Source organism: Oryzias latipes, chromosome 2 (assembly GCF_053564925.1).
Source record: "Oryzias latipes strain Hd-rR chromosome 2, Olatipes_Hd-rR_3.1".
NCBI classification, from domain to species: Eukaryota; Metazoa; Chordata; class Actinopteri; order Beloniformes; family Adrianichthyidae; genus Oryzias; species Oryzias latipes.
The window spans coordinates 49,247,293-49,263,637 of NC_136238.1; the positions used below are offsets into that span (position 1 = coordinate 49,247,293).

Consider the following 16,345-nt stretch of genomic DNA (forward strand, 5'->3'; position numbering starts at 1 on the left):
CAAAAGCGGCACTAAGATCCAGCAGCACCAGAACAGAAAGTTTCTGTGAGTCGTAGTTTAATCTAAGATCATTAACGATCTTTAAAAGAGCCGTCTCTGTACTATGGCTTTTCCTAAAACCAGACTGATATTTTTCTAAAATTTTTTGGGCATTTAAAAACTCATGCAGTTGAGTAGCGACACTTTTTTCTATTATTTTACTTAAAAATGGTAAGTTGGATACGGGTCTATAGTTATCCAGATTTTTTGGATCTAATTGACTCTTCTTCAGAAGGGGCCTCACCACCGCCGTCTTACAGGCAGAGGGGAAGACCCCCGTCTGAAGAGAGCAATTTACTATATTTAAAAGCTCTGACTCAAAGAATCCATAAAATGTTTTAAAAAGTGAAGTGGGAATGGGATCTAAAAGGCAGGTTGTAGTGTTTACCTGGGATACAACTCGACCAATCATCTCTGCATCAACCAGGACAAAACTCCCCAGTGTTTCTTCTGGTAAAAACAATGCTGGTGGTCTGTTAAGATCAGTGTACTGCATGGATGAAATGTTTGATCTTATGGCATTGATTTTACCCATGAAGTGGTCTGCAAAGTCCTCACATGCAGCATTAGATGATGGCATGGAGGACTTGTTGAAGTCTTTGTTTATTAAAATATCAATTGTTTTAAAAAGAAATTTGGGGTTGTTTTTATTTTCTGAAATGATTTTTGAAAAATAAGAGGTTCTGGCCCGTTTAACTGAGTTATTGTAGATTTTGAGTTGTTCTTTAAAAATGTCTTTGTGAATTATTAATTTCGTCTTCCGGTATTTCCTCTCTGCTCTCCTGAAGTTCTGCTTCAGACCCTTAATGTCGTCAGTCTTCCATGGCATTTTAGGAGTGGCTCTTATTGTTTTCGCTTTGAATGGAGCCACTGCATCTATGGAAGACTGAAGTCTGTTATTAAAATGATCAACAATAAAATCACAGGGTGCAGGTAAAATCTGAGCAGGAGTTTGCTTAAAAACATCAATAAAACTTGCAGCCACTTCAGGAGTTAAATACCGCTTCCTCACAGTTCTCACGGAGGCTTCCTGCTGGATTTCACTGGTGAAAGTAAAAAACACACAGTAATGGTCTGAGGTGGCTATGTCAACAACAGAGGACACCCCAGTGGACAGACCATAGGTAATGACCAGGTCCAGGGTGTGTCCTCTGTTGTGAGTTGGCTGTGTGACATGCTGCTGAAAATCCATGCTGTTTAGAAGATTTAAAAACTCGCAGGCATAAATATCATTACAATTGTCAACATGCAAATTAAAATCACCAGTAATTAAAATCCTATTGTACCTAATATGAAGAGATGATAAAAGTTCTGAAAATTCTTCGATAAAACAGGAAGGAGGGGTTGGTGGTCTGTATACTGTGACAGTTAAAACAGGAGGGTCTCCAAAGACAAAAGCATGATGCTCGAATGAACAATATTTACCAAGTAAAATATTTTCAGATAAAATTCTTTTGTGAGCAATCGATGCTGTACCTCCACCTTTCTTTCCTCCCCTGATTGAAAATAAAAAGTTAAAATTAGGTGGAGAAGCCTCAGTGAGAATAGCTGGTGCATCAGAGCCAAGCCAGGTTTCAGTTAAAAACAAACAGGTTAAATCATGGTCTAAAATCAGATCATTAATGATAAAAGACTTATTTAAAAGGGATCTGACATTTAAAAGAGTCATCTTCATGGTTGTGGGTACAATCTTATGTGTGCATGTCATGGGTTTTGTGACTGATGTGTGAATTGGCCGGAGACATGTAACATGCGAGGCACGTGGATATGAATACAAATGATTTGAATGTCTATTGGTGATGCGGACTGGTATGTGATGCTGTATGGCAGAGAATGATGAGTCAGGGGTGTGGGTGTCCTGGTTCAACCGTCAACTGGATATGGTTTTGAAAGAACGGAGGGTGAGATATGAGCTGCCAGCATCACCTCCAGGCTAACACGCACACATAAACACACCCACCAACACCACCACAGGCAAGTTTTTGACCCTGATTGATGGGGCCCCAGACCTCGGTCCTGGAGATGATTCTAAATAAAATAAATACAATAACAGACATGTGAATGTTTTGATTTTTGATTTGATTTGAAATGGTTTATTTCAAGCAATTAAGTAGAAATAATACACAACAGCAATATAAGCATCAGTTATACATTCATACAGTAACTAATCAAACTTAGGATAATTAGACATTAATAAATATTGCTTGAAAGGGAGTGGGAGGAAGCGAACTTATATAATCCCACCCCGATTATACTGTAACCATTTTATTACATGATTTATCAATATCCGGTTCCCAGTTTTTAATCAGACAGAATTAAAAATCATAAGATATCGATAAAGCACATGACAAAGATGAATTACTTAAGTATTACGTCAAAAATAACTATTTTAGAAATCAACATGGCAAATGCAGATCAATCATCTGAAATATATGCAGATTATGTTACTTATAGCTACGCTAGCAAAGCCATTCATATGAATAAAACATAATACTATATCAGTAAAGCAGACAACACTGTTTCAGGAATTTTCATAGCAAAAATTTCATCAAGTATCAAAAGTTAAAAACATGTGCAAAATTATGCTACATTAGGAAAGATTTTTGAATCAATTTATCAAGTTTTGGAGAAAGTGAAGTAATATTAAAATTCAATCGATTTAACAATTTTCAATAAGTTTTTTAATTTTTTTTTTTTTTTTTTTTTTTTTTTTTATAATAAAGAAATGCTCTAGGGGGAAGAGTAAAAAGGGTCCATAACTGTCGATTGTCCAAGGTTGGTATTTCTTCTTTTACTGATAACAGCTGATCTCCTGGGTTCAAAACAGTTTATAGTTCTCTTCGATGTTATGTCTGCAGACATTAGATTCAGGTCCATATCCTTCTTCAGCTGATATCAGCTGCGGTGAAAGTTGAGGTCAAGTTGTCTGCAGGTCAGAACTCTGCTGTTATTCAGGTTACGTCAGACATACAGAGAAAGTGAGGAATCCACGTGTCATATTTCTTGAAATTATTTGGCTCATTGGTTTATTACTCCATGTTGTTTCAGACGACCGTGATCAAACACTTCTCAAAGTCCTTCATGGTGTTGACCACCAGAACCTTGGTCCGGTCCTCTGGACCGAGCGGTTTGACATAAATCCTGCAGCCTTTAACCCAAGTGTTCTCAATCTGCTTACGCTTCCTGAGAAGCCGTGCATGTTTTGAGATTTCAGCATTCCTCCTGGTCAGATGGTCGTTCAGATAAACAGCAGAACCTCTGAGATTTTTGCGTAGATTCATCAGAGCTAGCTTGTGTTTGTGATTCACAAACCTGATGAGGATCGCTGGTTTATCCGTCTCCTTTCTCCTGGGGAGCAGGTGGCAGGTCTCGATGGTATTGAGATCCAGGGAAATCCCTTTAGATGTGAGAAATGAATGTATTTGCTGCTCCAAAGACACAGCACCGATCTCCGTATTGGCACTGCTAGCTACGCTAGCGCTAGCATTAGCAGTGCTAGCTCGAGGCTTGATTGGTACTCCAGTGAGAATGACATTATTCATCCTTACTTGCTGTTCCACATCGTCCAGTCTTTTCTCCAGAATCTCGACCTGGTTTTCTCGCTGCTCGTTTTGAGCCCGAAATCTTAGGAACTCTTCCATCATTTCCCAAAGTGGCGTTAGTTTAGCCGACACTTGTTCCATAAAACTTTTCAGCGTTTCTTGAATAATGTCAAGAGTTTTTTTGAGGTCTTCATATTCCTGGGGTTTCTTCGGGGGCATGGTCAGCTCTCTTTTTTGGAGAAAAATCAACCTTTTAAGTAATTTGAAGATAGTTGTATTCGCAGAGAGGCACGCCACGCGTCCTGCCGTGTAACCCGGAACCGTAACTTTATTAGCAGCATATCACAGCTGGTGTTGTGCTGAAATAAGCCTCAGAGACTGTGTCAAACATTTACTATAGATGCCTGCATCTTTACTGTCAATAATGGCAAGAATCCAAAACATTTTATTTGTTTTCAGACTTTTTTCCTTTTTATAATTTCATATGAAAATAATTAGAGACAGAATCAGGTTAAAAGAACATTTTGTGTCAGTCCCTCTTTCCCCTTTCTAGTACATCTGTCCTATTTATTTCAGCATGATTTAATTTGAGTATTCAGTTATATAACATTAAAGACCTGTTCGTACCATTTGTGAATTACTTATCTGCATTTTCATTTCCTTAAAAAAACAAAGAAAATATTATTTTCTATCTTTAACTGGTTCAGACTATTTATTGACTGAAACAGCTGTCCTCATGGGGGGGCTTTTTCAGTGCAGTTTTATACTGTTTTGCTAAAGAAAACAAAAAAAATTATTTAAAAAAATTAATCGTTTTTTATTGTGCATATTCTGAATGATACTACAATATTTCTTATTAGTGCTTAACAATAAACAAAGTCACCACAACATATAAAAGGGCCTCTACTTGTGTTTCTGCAGCTCTCCCCCAGTGTTGGATGACTAAAGAGGAAGATCTCTGCATCCAGCAGAGGAACTTCAGAGTGGAACAGGAGGAACCAGAACGTCTACAGACCAAAGAGGAGCAGGAGGAACCAGAACCTTCACAGATTAAGGAGGAACCAGGGGAACTCTGCATCAGTCAGGATGAAGATCAGCTTGATCTGAAGCAGGAGACTGATACCTTGATGGAGATTCCTACTTATGAGGAAGATGAGAACAGTGAAGCAGATCTAAACAATCAGCAGAGCTTTAATGTAACTGATAGTCAGGATGAAGAAGGAAACCAACATGAAGAATCAACATCAACTACAGATGAAGAGACAGAATCAACATCAACTACAGATGAAGAGACAGAATCAACATCAACTACAGATGAAGAGACAGAATCAACATCAACTACATATGAAGAGACAGAATCAACATCAACTACAGATGAAGAGAAAGACCCACAGAACAGAGATAAGAGGAAGAGGAGGGACAGAAGACATGTCCAAAGTGTGGACAGCTCTCACATGTCAGCAGGTCAGTGTGACTTTGATGTTGGAAAAAATCCCAAGAAAACAAACCTTGGTAAGAAATACAAACAATCTCAAAAAGAAGAGAGATTTTCCTCTATCAATTCTGGTAAAAACTCAAGAATAATCACTAACCCGTCTGACTACATGGAAACTGGGTCTGATGAAAGATGTTATATCTGTAAAAAATGTGGTAAAAGCTTTTGCAACACATCTCTGTTCAGAATTCACACAAGAATCCATGCAGAAGATAAGAGATTTTCTTGTAAAGAATGTGAGAAAAGATTTTTTCACAGATCTCATCTCAATAGACACATGAGAACTCACACAGGAGAAAAGCCTTTTTCTTGTAAAGAATGTAAAAAAAGTTTTAATCAAATATCTGCTCTCCAAACACACATGAGAACTCACACAGGAGAAAAGCCTTTTTCTTGTAAAGAATGTAAAAAAAGTTTTAATCAAATATCTGCTCTCCAAACACACATGAGAACTCACACAGGAGAAAAGCCTTTTTCTTGTAAAGAATGTAAGAAAAGTTTTAGTGATTTATCTAATCTCAAAACACACATGAGAACTCATACAGGAGAAAAGCCTTTTTCTTGTAAAGAATGTAAAAAAAGTTTTAATCAACTATCTCATCTCAAAACACACATGAGAACTCACTCAGGAGAAAAGCCTTTTTCTTGTAAAGAATGTAAAAAAAGTTTTAATCAAATATCTATTCTCAAAAGACACATGAGAACTCACTCAGGAGAAAAGCCTTTTTCTTGTAAAGAATGTAAAAAAAGTTTTAATCAAATATCTCATCTCAAAACACACATGAGAACTCACACAGGAGAAAAGCCTTTTTCTTGTAAAGAATGTAAAAAAAGTTTTAATCAACTATCTCATCTCAAAACACACATGAGAACTTGTAAGACTTTTTCTTGACAATGTAAGGATTTAGTGTAAACTCTAAATTCAAAACTTTTCTAATAAGAGGTCGACCTCTCAACCTCTGTACCAGAATCAGAATCAGCAGAAGACTTTATTTTACAGGGGGAAAGTTCTATATCTCAGAAAAATTAAATATTTTAAAATAAGTTTTTAGTGCTTAAAACTTCTGGGGTGAAACCTCAATGTTCTAATGAACTCCATAGCCACAGGCTACAGAGCCTCAGGCTGATGGCCTCCATACCATATTGATGGAGTAACTTCATTAGAGGGAGGCACAAGTGAATATTGAATATGTAGAATTTACATTTTCTACATACTTTCATTGTTTTGATGTGATATTCTAACTGCCTAGGACAGTTTTTTTGTTCTTATCTTCTCTAAAACACAATTATTATTAAAAGTAAAAAGTAAAGAATCAATCCATTTCAATCTTTGTATACTGATACTAGACAATGAGTTTTACTGCTGACAAAATATGTACAGCCTTTTCACAAAATGAATTATTTTAGATGTACCTGTAAATAAAAAAATTTTCAATAATGAGAGATAAAACTTGAATGTCTTCATTGTTTTGTAGTTTATGCTAATATGATGTACACATTGTGTGTGTTTCCACGACATTTGAAATATTTTGTTTGCATCTTTAATTCTAACACTTTTACGTGATCAGTGAACATTTCACTATTCATTATTTTAGCAAAAAGTAGCAACTGCAGTGTATGCTTTGTTAGGTCAAGTAACCATTTAGTAGAGATGGGTATTGTTAAGATTTTATCCATACTACTGTTCTTATCGATCTGCTGCTTTTCAATCTGGTATTCTTATCTGTGTTCTTATTGATACTTTTCTCTGTAAAAACAAGGATGTAGAAGACAAAAAGCATACTTTTTGCATGAAAACCTTCTATTTTAGAACCATTTAAAACATAATGTATTAATGTAGCGTCATTTACAACACTAAAATAAAATTATCATTAATTCCCAATGTGTCTTTGTAATATTTTTACACACTTTCAGGGAGTGGTTCACAAATTCTTGGAGAAGGTAAAATGTTTACCCCCCGACACACAAACACACACTGCGAAAAACTGTGACAAAATAAGCCAAAGTGATTCAACTTTAATACCATATCAAAATCTTCAACATTCCTGCTGCTGGAGACTGGAAAACATCAAATAAATGATCGTTAACTTTGTAAGAACGACAACATTGAACCTGTGTCCAAAACAAACAAAAAGTTGTGTTCATGGCTGCAATGTGCTGCACATCTGTTCAAAACCAGGTTGCAGGTTTGTTACTCTCAAGTCCTGCTCCGTACTGAGCCTGGCTCTGTTTCTTTGTTTTCAAAGTGGCAACAGCAGAAAATCTGACAAAGATGGGATGTAGATTGGAAGCAGAATGCCCCCAGCCTTCTGCCCCATGAGTGGATGGCCCCTCTCCACACCCAGCAGAATTCAGGGAGTGTGTGCGCTGTAAACCTCATCCTCAAGGTGGAGTCTGACGTGATTTCAATAAACTGATCCTCCTCAGCAGATCTCAAACCAGCAGCTGCTGCTGCATTAGATGGATCTGTCGGTCAGTCGTATTGAGCTCTGTTGTCTGGGAAATATTTGAGAAAGAATCCTGGAAGGGAAGAAATGTACAAAGTGAGTAATCCTTTATAAAATGTAAACAAATTAAAAACCACCAGTCTCAGATCTTTAAGATTAACTTTTAATTTCTGTATTAATTTTTTCCTCACAAGTTTTTTACTCTTAAAACGGTGACTGACTCCACGTGTAAGCGCCTTACATCACACGCCGCTCCCCCCTTCCTGCAGCATGTGAGGTCTGTTTTTAGCGCGCTTGCGCACGCACACACTCACATCTCACAACACACAGAAAGGTGTAGGTATTCTCTAGAGTGATATTTCTGCCACCACGTTGCACACAAAACTTTTTAAGTTGCAAGTGAAAATATGAAATATTTGCTGCTTTTCAATAATTTTCTTTTGCTTTCAAAACCTTTTCTTGGGTTTGCAAAATGCATGTTTTTGCATGCGTTGTGTCAAATCTCGCTTTTTTCCTATCTTTGATTTTACTGAGTTAACTTTCAGCTTGACGTGACAAAGCTGCCATCAAACAGCTGCTGATTGGTCCAGAATCGAACCAATCAAATTGCCGTATTTATCTAACATGGGGTCTGCTACAGAGGCTCAAAAACTGAACCAGTTCTTCTTACCCTCAATTTTGTCTTTTTGGTTGAAGACGTTTAAATTTTTTAATAATATTGTTTAATATTATTTAATATTTAATAATATTATCATACTTTTTCTTTTTTTAGCATTGGTTAATTTTTAAGTAAGATTTGTGAATTTATTGCTGAGGATCTCCTGAAACTGTAAAGTTTATCTGCTGACATTAAATCAACATGTTGGTCAGACGTGCACACACAGGACCCTAGGGGGGTTTGAACACCTGCCCTTTCTGCCTCCTATTCAAAAGTGTCCTCTTTGTTTTGAATGAACATGAATACATTTCTGTTCATCTGCGTCCACACTGACCGCCTCTCTTTCACCGCGCGGAGAATTCTCTGCTCGCCGTCTGTCCACAAATGTGTTCCTGAGCTGGACGCCGCCTGTGGGCGGAGCTTCCAGCTAATGTTTTCAGCCTGATGGCGACATGGAGCGGTGTCTGTGTTTCTGTCATTTCCACTGCATGAAGACACGGATGATGCTGAGAGGTCAGGTTTCTGGATGATGAAGAGTTCTCCAGAATCATGGGGAATCACGTCTCCATGTCTGGATCCTTCAGATTCTCTCCGTTCAGTCATCTTCTCGCCTTCACGCCGCCCACCGCTTAAATGGCGCCGCAGGACCTCAGATGGCGTTTGTACCAATTACTTAACTTTGAAAGTGGCTACGCCCACCGCTCAAATGGTACCAGAACCACTGAAGAACAGACCTGCAGAATCCTCACAGCAACAGCAGGAGAACATTCATTCTCAGTCACACTGTTGCATTCTGGGAAGGAAAGCTGGAAGACAGGGCTGCTCAATCCTGGTCCTAGAGATCTACCAACCTGCCTGTTTTCCAGATCTCCAAGCCCTGCTAGCTGCTGATTGGCTCCATCAGATGTCTCCAGATTGTGACTGGATGAACACACCTGGTCCAGGTGATCAGCAGGAAGGAGTGCAGGGAGAGCTGGAGAACAGGCAGGTGGTAGATGTCCAGGAGCAGGAAGGAGCAGCCCTGCTGTAGGACGTCTGTGTTTCCAACATCTGGATTCAACTGGATTCCTGTTGATTCTGCCTGCAGCACATTGTGCACATCGACATCAAGAGCCTCCAGTGTTTGATTCTTCCAAGTCTGGGATCAAGTGAACAAACTCATGTTGACTAGAGTTTGCTGACATCCAAATGACAATTGGATGACTTTCAGCTCCAGGGATCAGAAAGGAGTCGTTGTCTCCAGGTGACTTCATCTCTGCTCGTCTGCTTTCAAGGAGCAAAAAGTCTGTTCCCACTTTGAGCCCCGCCCCTCTGGAATCCTGATCCTGATGCTGGTGGTCTCTCTGCAGCTGCTTCTGGATCATGGGCCTCCTTCAGCTCATGGTTCCTCTGTCAGTCTCTTCTCCTCAGAGGCCTGTCAGCACATTCAGATCAGCTCAGATCCATCCAGACCTCTGCAGGAGCAGACACCTGGAAAACATCCTCCATCACCTGGAACGCCACCAGCAGCCGTGGAGCCGCTCCACTCAGTCGCCGTGGCGGCAGAGGCCACTTTCAGGGTGAGGTCAAAGGTCAGACGTGATGTGAGCAGCGCCGCCACACTGTCACTTCCATGTAGACATGTGTGTTGTTGTGGTCCAGCTGAACAAGCTCTTGGTGGTGTTGTTGGTGGAAATGACAGTTTGAAGTCCAACACGTCTGGACTAAACCAAACTTCTTCACAGCAGATTTGACCTTCAGCTGTTTCACATTACAACTTCAATCTGCTTCCAGTCTGCAACCAGTAGAGGGCGCTAAGCAGGAAAAGCTTCACTGTTTGCCCAGAAGAAGAAGCCTCACCAAGCCTTCATGAAGGTCAGACTCCGTGCACGGTGGAGCAGTGGTTAGCGCTCTCAGTGAGAATGTTCAAATCCCAGCTGTGACCTTTCTGTGTGGAGTTTGTCTGTTCATTCCACCCGTGTTTCCTACCACACGCCAAAAACATGCTTCATACGTTGATGGTTCCTCTGAATGCCCCTAGGTGTGTGTGTGTGTGATTGTGTGTGTTTGTGTGTGTTGTCACCTGTCCAGAGTGAAGCGCCTTCATCCATTTATTTTTATTTCCAGCGTTAAAAAAAATGGTCATTAAATTATTTCAGGGCCCCCCCCCCCCCCCCCCCCCCCTCAGTGGTGGACGATCATAAACAGCAGAGAGGAGAGGCGGAGCCTAAGTGCTGAATTTGCTGAAATCATTGAATTGATGTCATTCCTGTTTCAGCAAAGTCCTAAAGTCCATTTTTAGCAATTATTCATGACAGGAAATGAAACCACGTGGTAGAGCCTTTCCCCGGGAGTCTGATTCCTGGATGGGCCCGCCCTCTGACCCCAGGCCTGTCCTGCCCCCTCCTAGTCATCCACCTCCTGTTGGAACAGTAACATCTGTCCACCACTAGAGGGCCTCAGCTCTGATCGGTTCCCTCAGCTGATGATAAAAAAGTCAGAATTCTGGAACCAGAACAGTTGAAGCTGAAATCCATGAAACTCAAAGACTAAATAGATTTGAATCTGGTTTCAGATCTAGTTTTTATTCAATTATGATGGAAGAATCACAGACAAATATGAAATGTTCAGTGGTCTTTTCTCTAGGATTCAAATGAAATGGTTCAGTCCAACATTTGAGATTGTTGCTGTCAGACCTGCAGACCATGAAAACGGTCAGAAACAGCAGGAATAGCGGTTGTTTTCATGTCTGATGAGGGTTTTTACATCAACTGAATGGGATTTTTGTCATCCAGAACATTTGACATCATTGATCAAGAAGAACCAATCGGAGTTTTTCTGCGTCTCCACGCTTGTAATGAGCTGTTTCCACCAGCAGGGGGCGACAATGTTCAGCTCCTGCTCCAACTTCAAGCAGTGGTAGGAAAAGTGACGTCACATCCTCCATGTTTCTGGAAGGATTGGTGAAGATTTCAGCCCTTTATGTCTCTGACTTTGATGTTTGATTTTTATTTAAATTTGATCATTTGATTCTTTTCAAATGTTTTTATTTTTAATGGACAAAAATTAGTTTAACATTTCTTCTTCTCCTCATCCAAACCCCAGTTGTTGCCGGGTAGACTTTCAAGAATGTTCCCGTTTCTGAAACATGGATTTCTTTCTGGAAGACGCCATTTTTGTCCCTAAATGTTGGATTCAGTGTGAATTCCAGTCCCACTCCCAGCATTCCTGCTCCTCTTTAGCTCCTCCTCTTCCTCCTGATCAAAGTTTGAAGCCCAGAGCCAAAAGTGCGTCTGCAGCCGCTTCTGCTCCAGCAGCCGCTCCCTCTGCTCCTCCTGCCTCTCCTCCTCTGGGAGCTCCTGCATCCTCCTGACTCCTCCCTGTCCTCCAGCATCATCAGGAGGCTTTCAAAAGGCTTTCTGGAAGGTTCCAAAGCAGAAAGCTTCATCCTTTGAAGATGGAGGAAGACTCCAACACTGACAGACAGACAGGAAGTCTCCTGGTTTTTCTGCTTCAGAAGGTTTCTGGGAAACTGCAGAGTTTTCTTTGTGGAGCTAAAGAGCTGCTGTCAGTCTGCTTTGGTCCATCAGGAATGAAGGTCAGGACTGAGAGGAACCTGAAGAAAGTGACTCTTCATCATCTGCTGCTGAAGAAGACAGAGGAAGATCCACTGTGAGAGCAGCTGCAGAAAGCTTTCTGCTGTTTTTCTCCTCTGAGAGAGTTTGGAGTTCCCAGCAGTTTGAGTGGAGCTGAAGCAGCAGAGCTGAAACAGACGTTCTTCTGCTCCCATTCAGCATGAACGGACAGATCCACTGAAGGCCTGAAGGCCTGAAGCTCTGGCTTCCAACACGTCTGCATGGATCCAAGCGTGTGCAGTGTGTGCTGACATGCTGTTCTCTGAGGAACATGTTGGTGTCTGACTGGATCTGAGGACACAAACAGCTGCTGACATCTGAGAGGGTCAAGCTGCAGAGTGGCTCCTCAAAGCTCACGTCTCTGCTGCTTCTGTCTGGATCCACCACTAAAAGGACTGTCCAGAGTCGCTCCTGATCCGGTTCCAGTCTTTCTGGCTCCAACTTCTCTTTGCTGTCAGGAAGCCTTCATGTTCTCTGCCTTCCTCACATTTCTGTCTTCTCTCTGGGCTTGAAGCCCAAAAGGAGCTGAAAGCTGCTGACTTCAGTCTGATCCCATGTTCTGGATCATCCGTGTTCCTGAAACACGCTGCTGGAGCCGTGATCAGAGGAACCGGAGAACTTCCCAGAACATGCACACACATGTGGAACTGTTCTGATCATCTGTGTGTGTTGACAGTGAAGGAGAGCTTTGTCTTTGAAAAAGCTTTATTGACTCTGACAGAGTTTCAGCTTGAATCCATGTGGTTTTCATTCTTCCATTGAAGTGGTCTCCAGAAACTAAAGATCTGCTGAATCAATGCTCCTCTGAGAACTTTGGAGCTTTTCTCTGCATCTGTTCCACACTTGAATGTGCAGAAGATCAAAGCGCCGGACGCTCTGAGCTTCAGCGTTCCAGTCAGCAGCTGCTGAACCAAAGCCAGCAGCAGGTGAGGATCTGGGCCTCAAAGCAAACGGACAGAAAGATGAATGGAAGAAGGGATGGAGTCCCAGTGTTGAAGACATCAGCTGGAGAAGCTCTGAGGCTCTTTCAGCGCTGCTGCTTTCCAGCAAACCAAGCAAACTGCAGCATCTGTGATCTGAGAGGCTGTTGGTGAAGAAGAGCATCATCAGCATAGAACTGTGGGCCCTTTGGGTTCAGAAGAACAGCTTCATGATGTGGAAAGAATCTGTGTCCTTCAACAGCTCCAGAAGATCTCAAACATGGAAACTGGAAGCAGTTTGGATACCGGTTTCTTCCTGAACTTTGAGGATCCAAATGCTGAAAATGGAAGCTGACAGAGAATGCAGCAGACTTTACCAATGTGCTGAGAACACTAGAACATCCACAGAAGAAGAAAACACTGTTCTAGTGGAACATCTACAACTTCTGTCCATGATTCAGAGGAACTGCAGAAAGATGACTCCTCCCACTTTGGGTTTGGACAAATGTAGAAAAGACAAAACAAACAAATCAGAACAATTTGGATCAATTCTGGCAGAGCTTGGATTCTGGCTGGATGATCCTATAATCAAGAGACTCAAACAGGAAGTTCCTGATGTTTACTTCTCTGCTGGAATTCCATTTTCCAGTGTTTCCACAACTGATGATGTCATCAATCTGATCTTTCAAAACACTTTACTTCCTGGTTTGATTGACAGCAAATGTTCCTAAAGATCTGACCCCCTAAAAGCTCCAATAGCAGCTCAGCAGAAACTCTGATCTTTCTTGATGTGGAGGGGCGGAGCCTGAAGAGGAAGCATCTTTCTGCAGGTGGTGCTGCAGCTTTGGGCATGTTTTCCAACTATTTAGCTTCTGCTGTTCATGGAGTCGTGTCCCTCTGTTCTTGGAAAGGGGAAACCTGCAGAGAACTTTTCCCATTTCCACTCCCTCCTTTCAGTTGCTGCCCACTGTTCCCCTCTGAATCAGGAGGGAGGGGCTCTCATCTGTTCTGCCCACCCCCATCTAGAAAGACATCAGCACCACCTGAACATTCCAAAGCTCTTTTCCAATCCATTTCTACTGAGAAGGAACCAAACACATGAAGATTAGAACAGCTGGAACAGGATGAGGGGGAAGGCTAAAGATTCAAGTCTGTTTGTGAGTCAAAGATAGAAATCAATAGAAAACACAGAGTTGATTCAAAAGAGCATTTATTAGATCCAAACAGGCTGCAGGAATTTGACAGACAGCTTTCAGTTTGAAGCCTTTTGACACTAAGATGCAGTTCTGCAAACAGCCAGCAGGTGTCTCTCTCCTGCTTCAATGCAGTTGGTGTTATGTTTGCCAAGAAAACCATAAAATGCAGAAAACAAAACATTCTTATGGAAACAAATTATTGATAAAGAAAACAGGTTGATAAAACTGAATCTTAAAGTTGAGTTTGTAAAAACGTTTCCACAGTAGAGTAAGTCCTGGGATCCACATGTGGACGTCTCCGGAGTTTTCTTTGTTTTCACCCCTCTGTTCTCTACAGACAGTGTTGTCTAGTGCAGCAGTAAAGTTCTTTAAACTGCTGACTGCATTAGATGTTTCAATCCTCATTTCAAGGTGTATCAAAGTGGAAATGATGAAATAACATTGAAAAATGTGAGCATAGAGGCTGAATCCTGCATGAACTATTTCAGAGGAAAGAGGTTTCAAACTAAAGAAAAAAGAACAATCAAACTATTACAACCATCAGGAGAAAATGTCACAATAATCTACACAAACAGCTTCATGAACAGAGAAACAGACATCGGCTGACAGGAAGAATGACATCAGTTACTATGGCAACACAAGAGAGAAGAGAAGCGGAAGATTTCCCAACACTCCAAGTTAGAATGAGAAGAGGAAGTGCAGTTCTCCATCAGTCCACCGGGGGAGCTGCAGCACAATAACTGTCCACTTGATGCTGAGAGAGACAGTGGAGCTGATCTCAGATCAGTTCCTGCTGCAGCTCTGACACTCATCTCCACTTCCTCTGATTCCTCCATCACTCTGCTCTCCACCTCCCAGGAACACCGTCCAGTCACAACATCTCTGCAGACCAGCTGCTGCTGCTGCTCCTCTCTGCTCCTCCAGGAGGACCATCAGACTCACCACCTCCACCTGCAGAGAGAAAGTGTAGAGCCAGAGATGAAGGAGTGTCTCCTGATCCTGGTCTGTCAGTCAGTGATGCAGCACAGCAGCAGAAAGAGCAGCAGGAGCTTCAGTCCTGTTCAGAGCAGCAGCTTCCTGTCATCTTGACCTGTTGGAGCTTCTGCTGCTCTGATTGGCTGACTGTTGTCCTGAAGCTTGTCATCATTCTCCTCAGAGCTTCACTGAGAAGCTGCAGCTTCACAGGAAACTCTGCATCTTTGCTCTCAGACTAACTTTAGGACCAAACATCTGGAAGCAGCTGGACTGACTCCAACCCTCTACTGACCTCAGAGTCTGCAGTTTGGAGTTTGGACTCCGCACCAGATCCTGGAGCTGCTGAACATCTGAATCCTGAAGGTTGTTGATCCTCAGGTCCAGTTCTATCAGGTGGGACGGGTTGGACTTCAGAGCTGAGACCAGAGCAGCACAGCTGGTCTTTGACAAACTGCAGCTCCTCAACCTGAATCCAGAAGAAAGAGTTGAGTTTAAAGACAAAGTTCCTGTTTTTCATCCTTCACTTCTTCTAAAGAGTTCAGAGCTGAAGAAAATCTGAAAGTTTAGAAAAAGTCCAAAGATGTGAAGCAACAGCAGCAGATCAGAAGAGTCTCAGATCAGAGAGCTCTGTTACTTATGCCTAACAGCAAAGCACCAGGACCCGACGGCTTTCCGGCAGAGTTTTATAAGGAATTCTGGGAACAATTGGCACCAACGTTTTATAAAACGGTAAAATTTATCAATGAAAGCCAATCTCTACCACCTAACATGAACTCTGCCAACATTATCCTTCTTCTAAAACCAGACAAAGACCCCACGAGTCCTTCAAGCTATCGCCCCATTTCTTTAATTAATGCAGATGTAAAAGTTATCTGCAAAGCACTAGCACAGAGAATAGAAAAAGTCACTCCTCACATAATTCACTTTGATCAAACTGGATTCATCAAAGGCAGACACTCGGATGACAATGTCCGCAGACTCGTTAACATAATAGACTTTGCAACCATCAAAAACCAGGAAATGACTATACTATCACTGGATGCTGAAAAAGCCTTTGATAGAGTAAATTGGAAGTTCCTCATTGCTGCCCTCCATAAGTTTGGGTTTGGAGAATCATTCATCAATTGGATCAAAATATTATATCACAACCCCAATGCATCAGTTAGAACTAATAAACAGACTTCCAACAGGTTTTTTCTTGGAAGAGGAACTAGACAGGGTTGCCCACTCTCCCCCTCTCTTTTTGCAATATTTATTGAGCCTCTAGCTGCAGCAATAAGACAGAATGAGAGTATTAAAGGAATTAAAACCAAACACAGCCATCATAAAATTAGTCTCTATGCAGATGACATATTACTGTTTTTAAGTAATATACATTCTGTAAATGAAACGGCAACAATCATTAATGAATTCTCTTCTATATCAGACTATTCCATTAATTGGAATAAATCTGTTTTAT

The 16,345-nt window shown here is 41.3% G+C and overlaps 2 protein-coding genes across 6 annotated transcripts in view; one reads left to right on the plus strand and one right to left on the minus strand.

Annotated features, from left to right (window-relative positions):
• Window positions 1–7,854, plus strand: part of LOC144989228 (uncharacterized) — a 29,949-nt gene extending 22,095 nt beyond the window's left edge. The window contains exons 3-4 of the mRNA XM_078941409.1: window positions 4,503–5,045; window positions 7,323–7,854. Of these exons, the coding sequence (XP_078797535.1) occupies window positions 4,503–5,045; window positions 7,323–7,396 (617 nt within the window). The 3' untranslated portion in view covers window positions 7,397–7,854. The remainder of the gene's footprint in view (window positions 1–4,502; window positions 5,046–7,322) is intronic.
• The window catches only part of LOC144988961 (NLR family CARD domain-containing protein 3-like), a 204,062-nt gene that overhangs the window by 116,057 nt on the left and 71,660 nt on the right, over window positions 1–16,345 (minus strand). The window contains exons 12-13 of one of the 5 annotated variants that reach the window (XM_078940417.1): window positions 15,179–15,352; window positions 13,909–14,862 (exon numbers count right to left, since the gene is read on the minus strand). The exons of the other annotated variants lie outside the window; for them this stretch is intronic. Coding sequence (XP_078796543.1) covers window positions 14,850–14,862; window positions 15,179–15,352 — 187 coding nt within the window. The 3' untranslated portion in view covers window positions 13,909–14,849. Of the gene's footprint in view, window positions 1–13,908; window positions 14,863–15,178; window positions 15,353–16,345 lie in introns of those variants that run through there. 5 annotated transcript variants of the gene reach the window in all.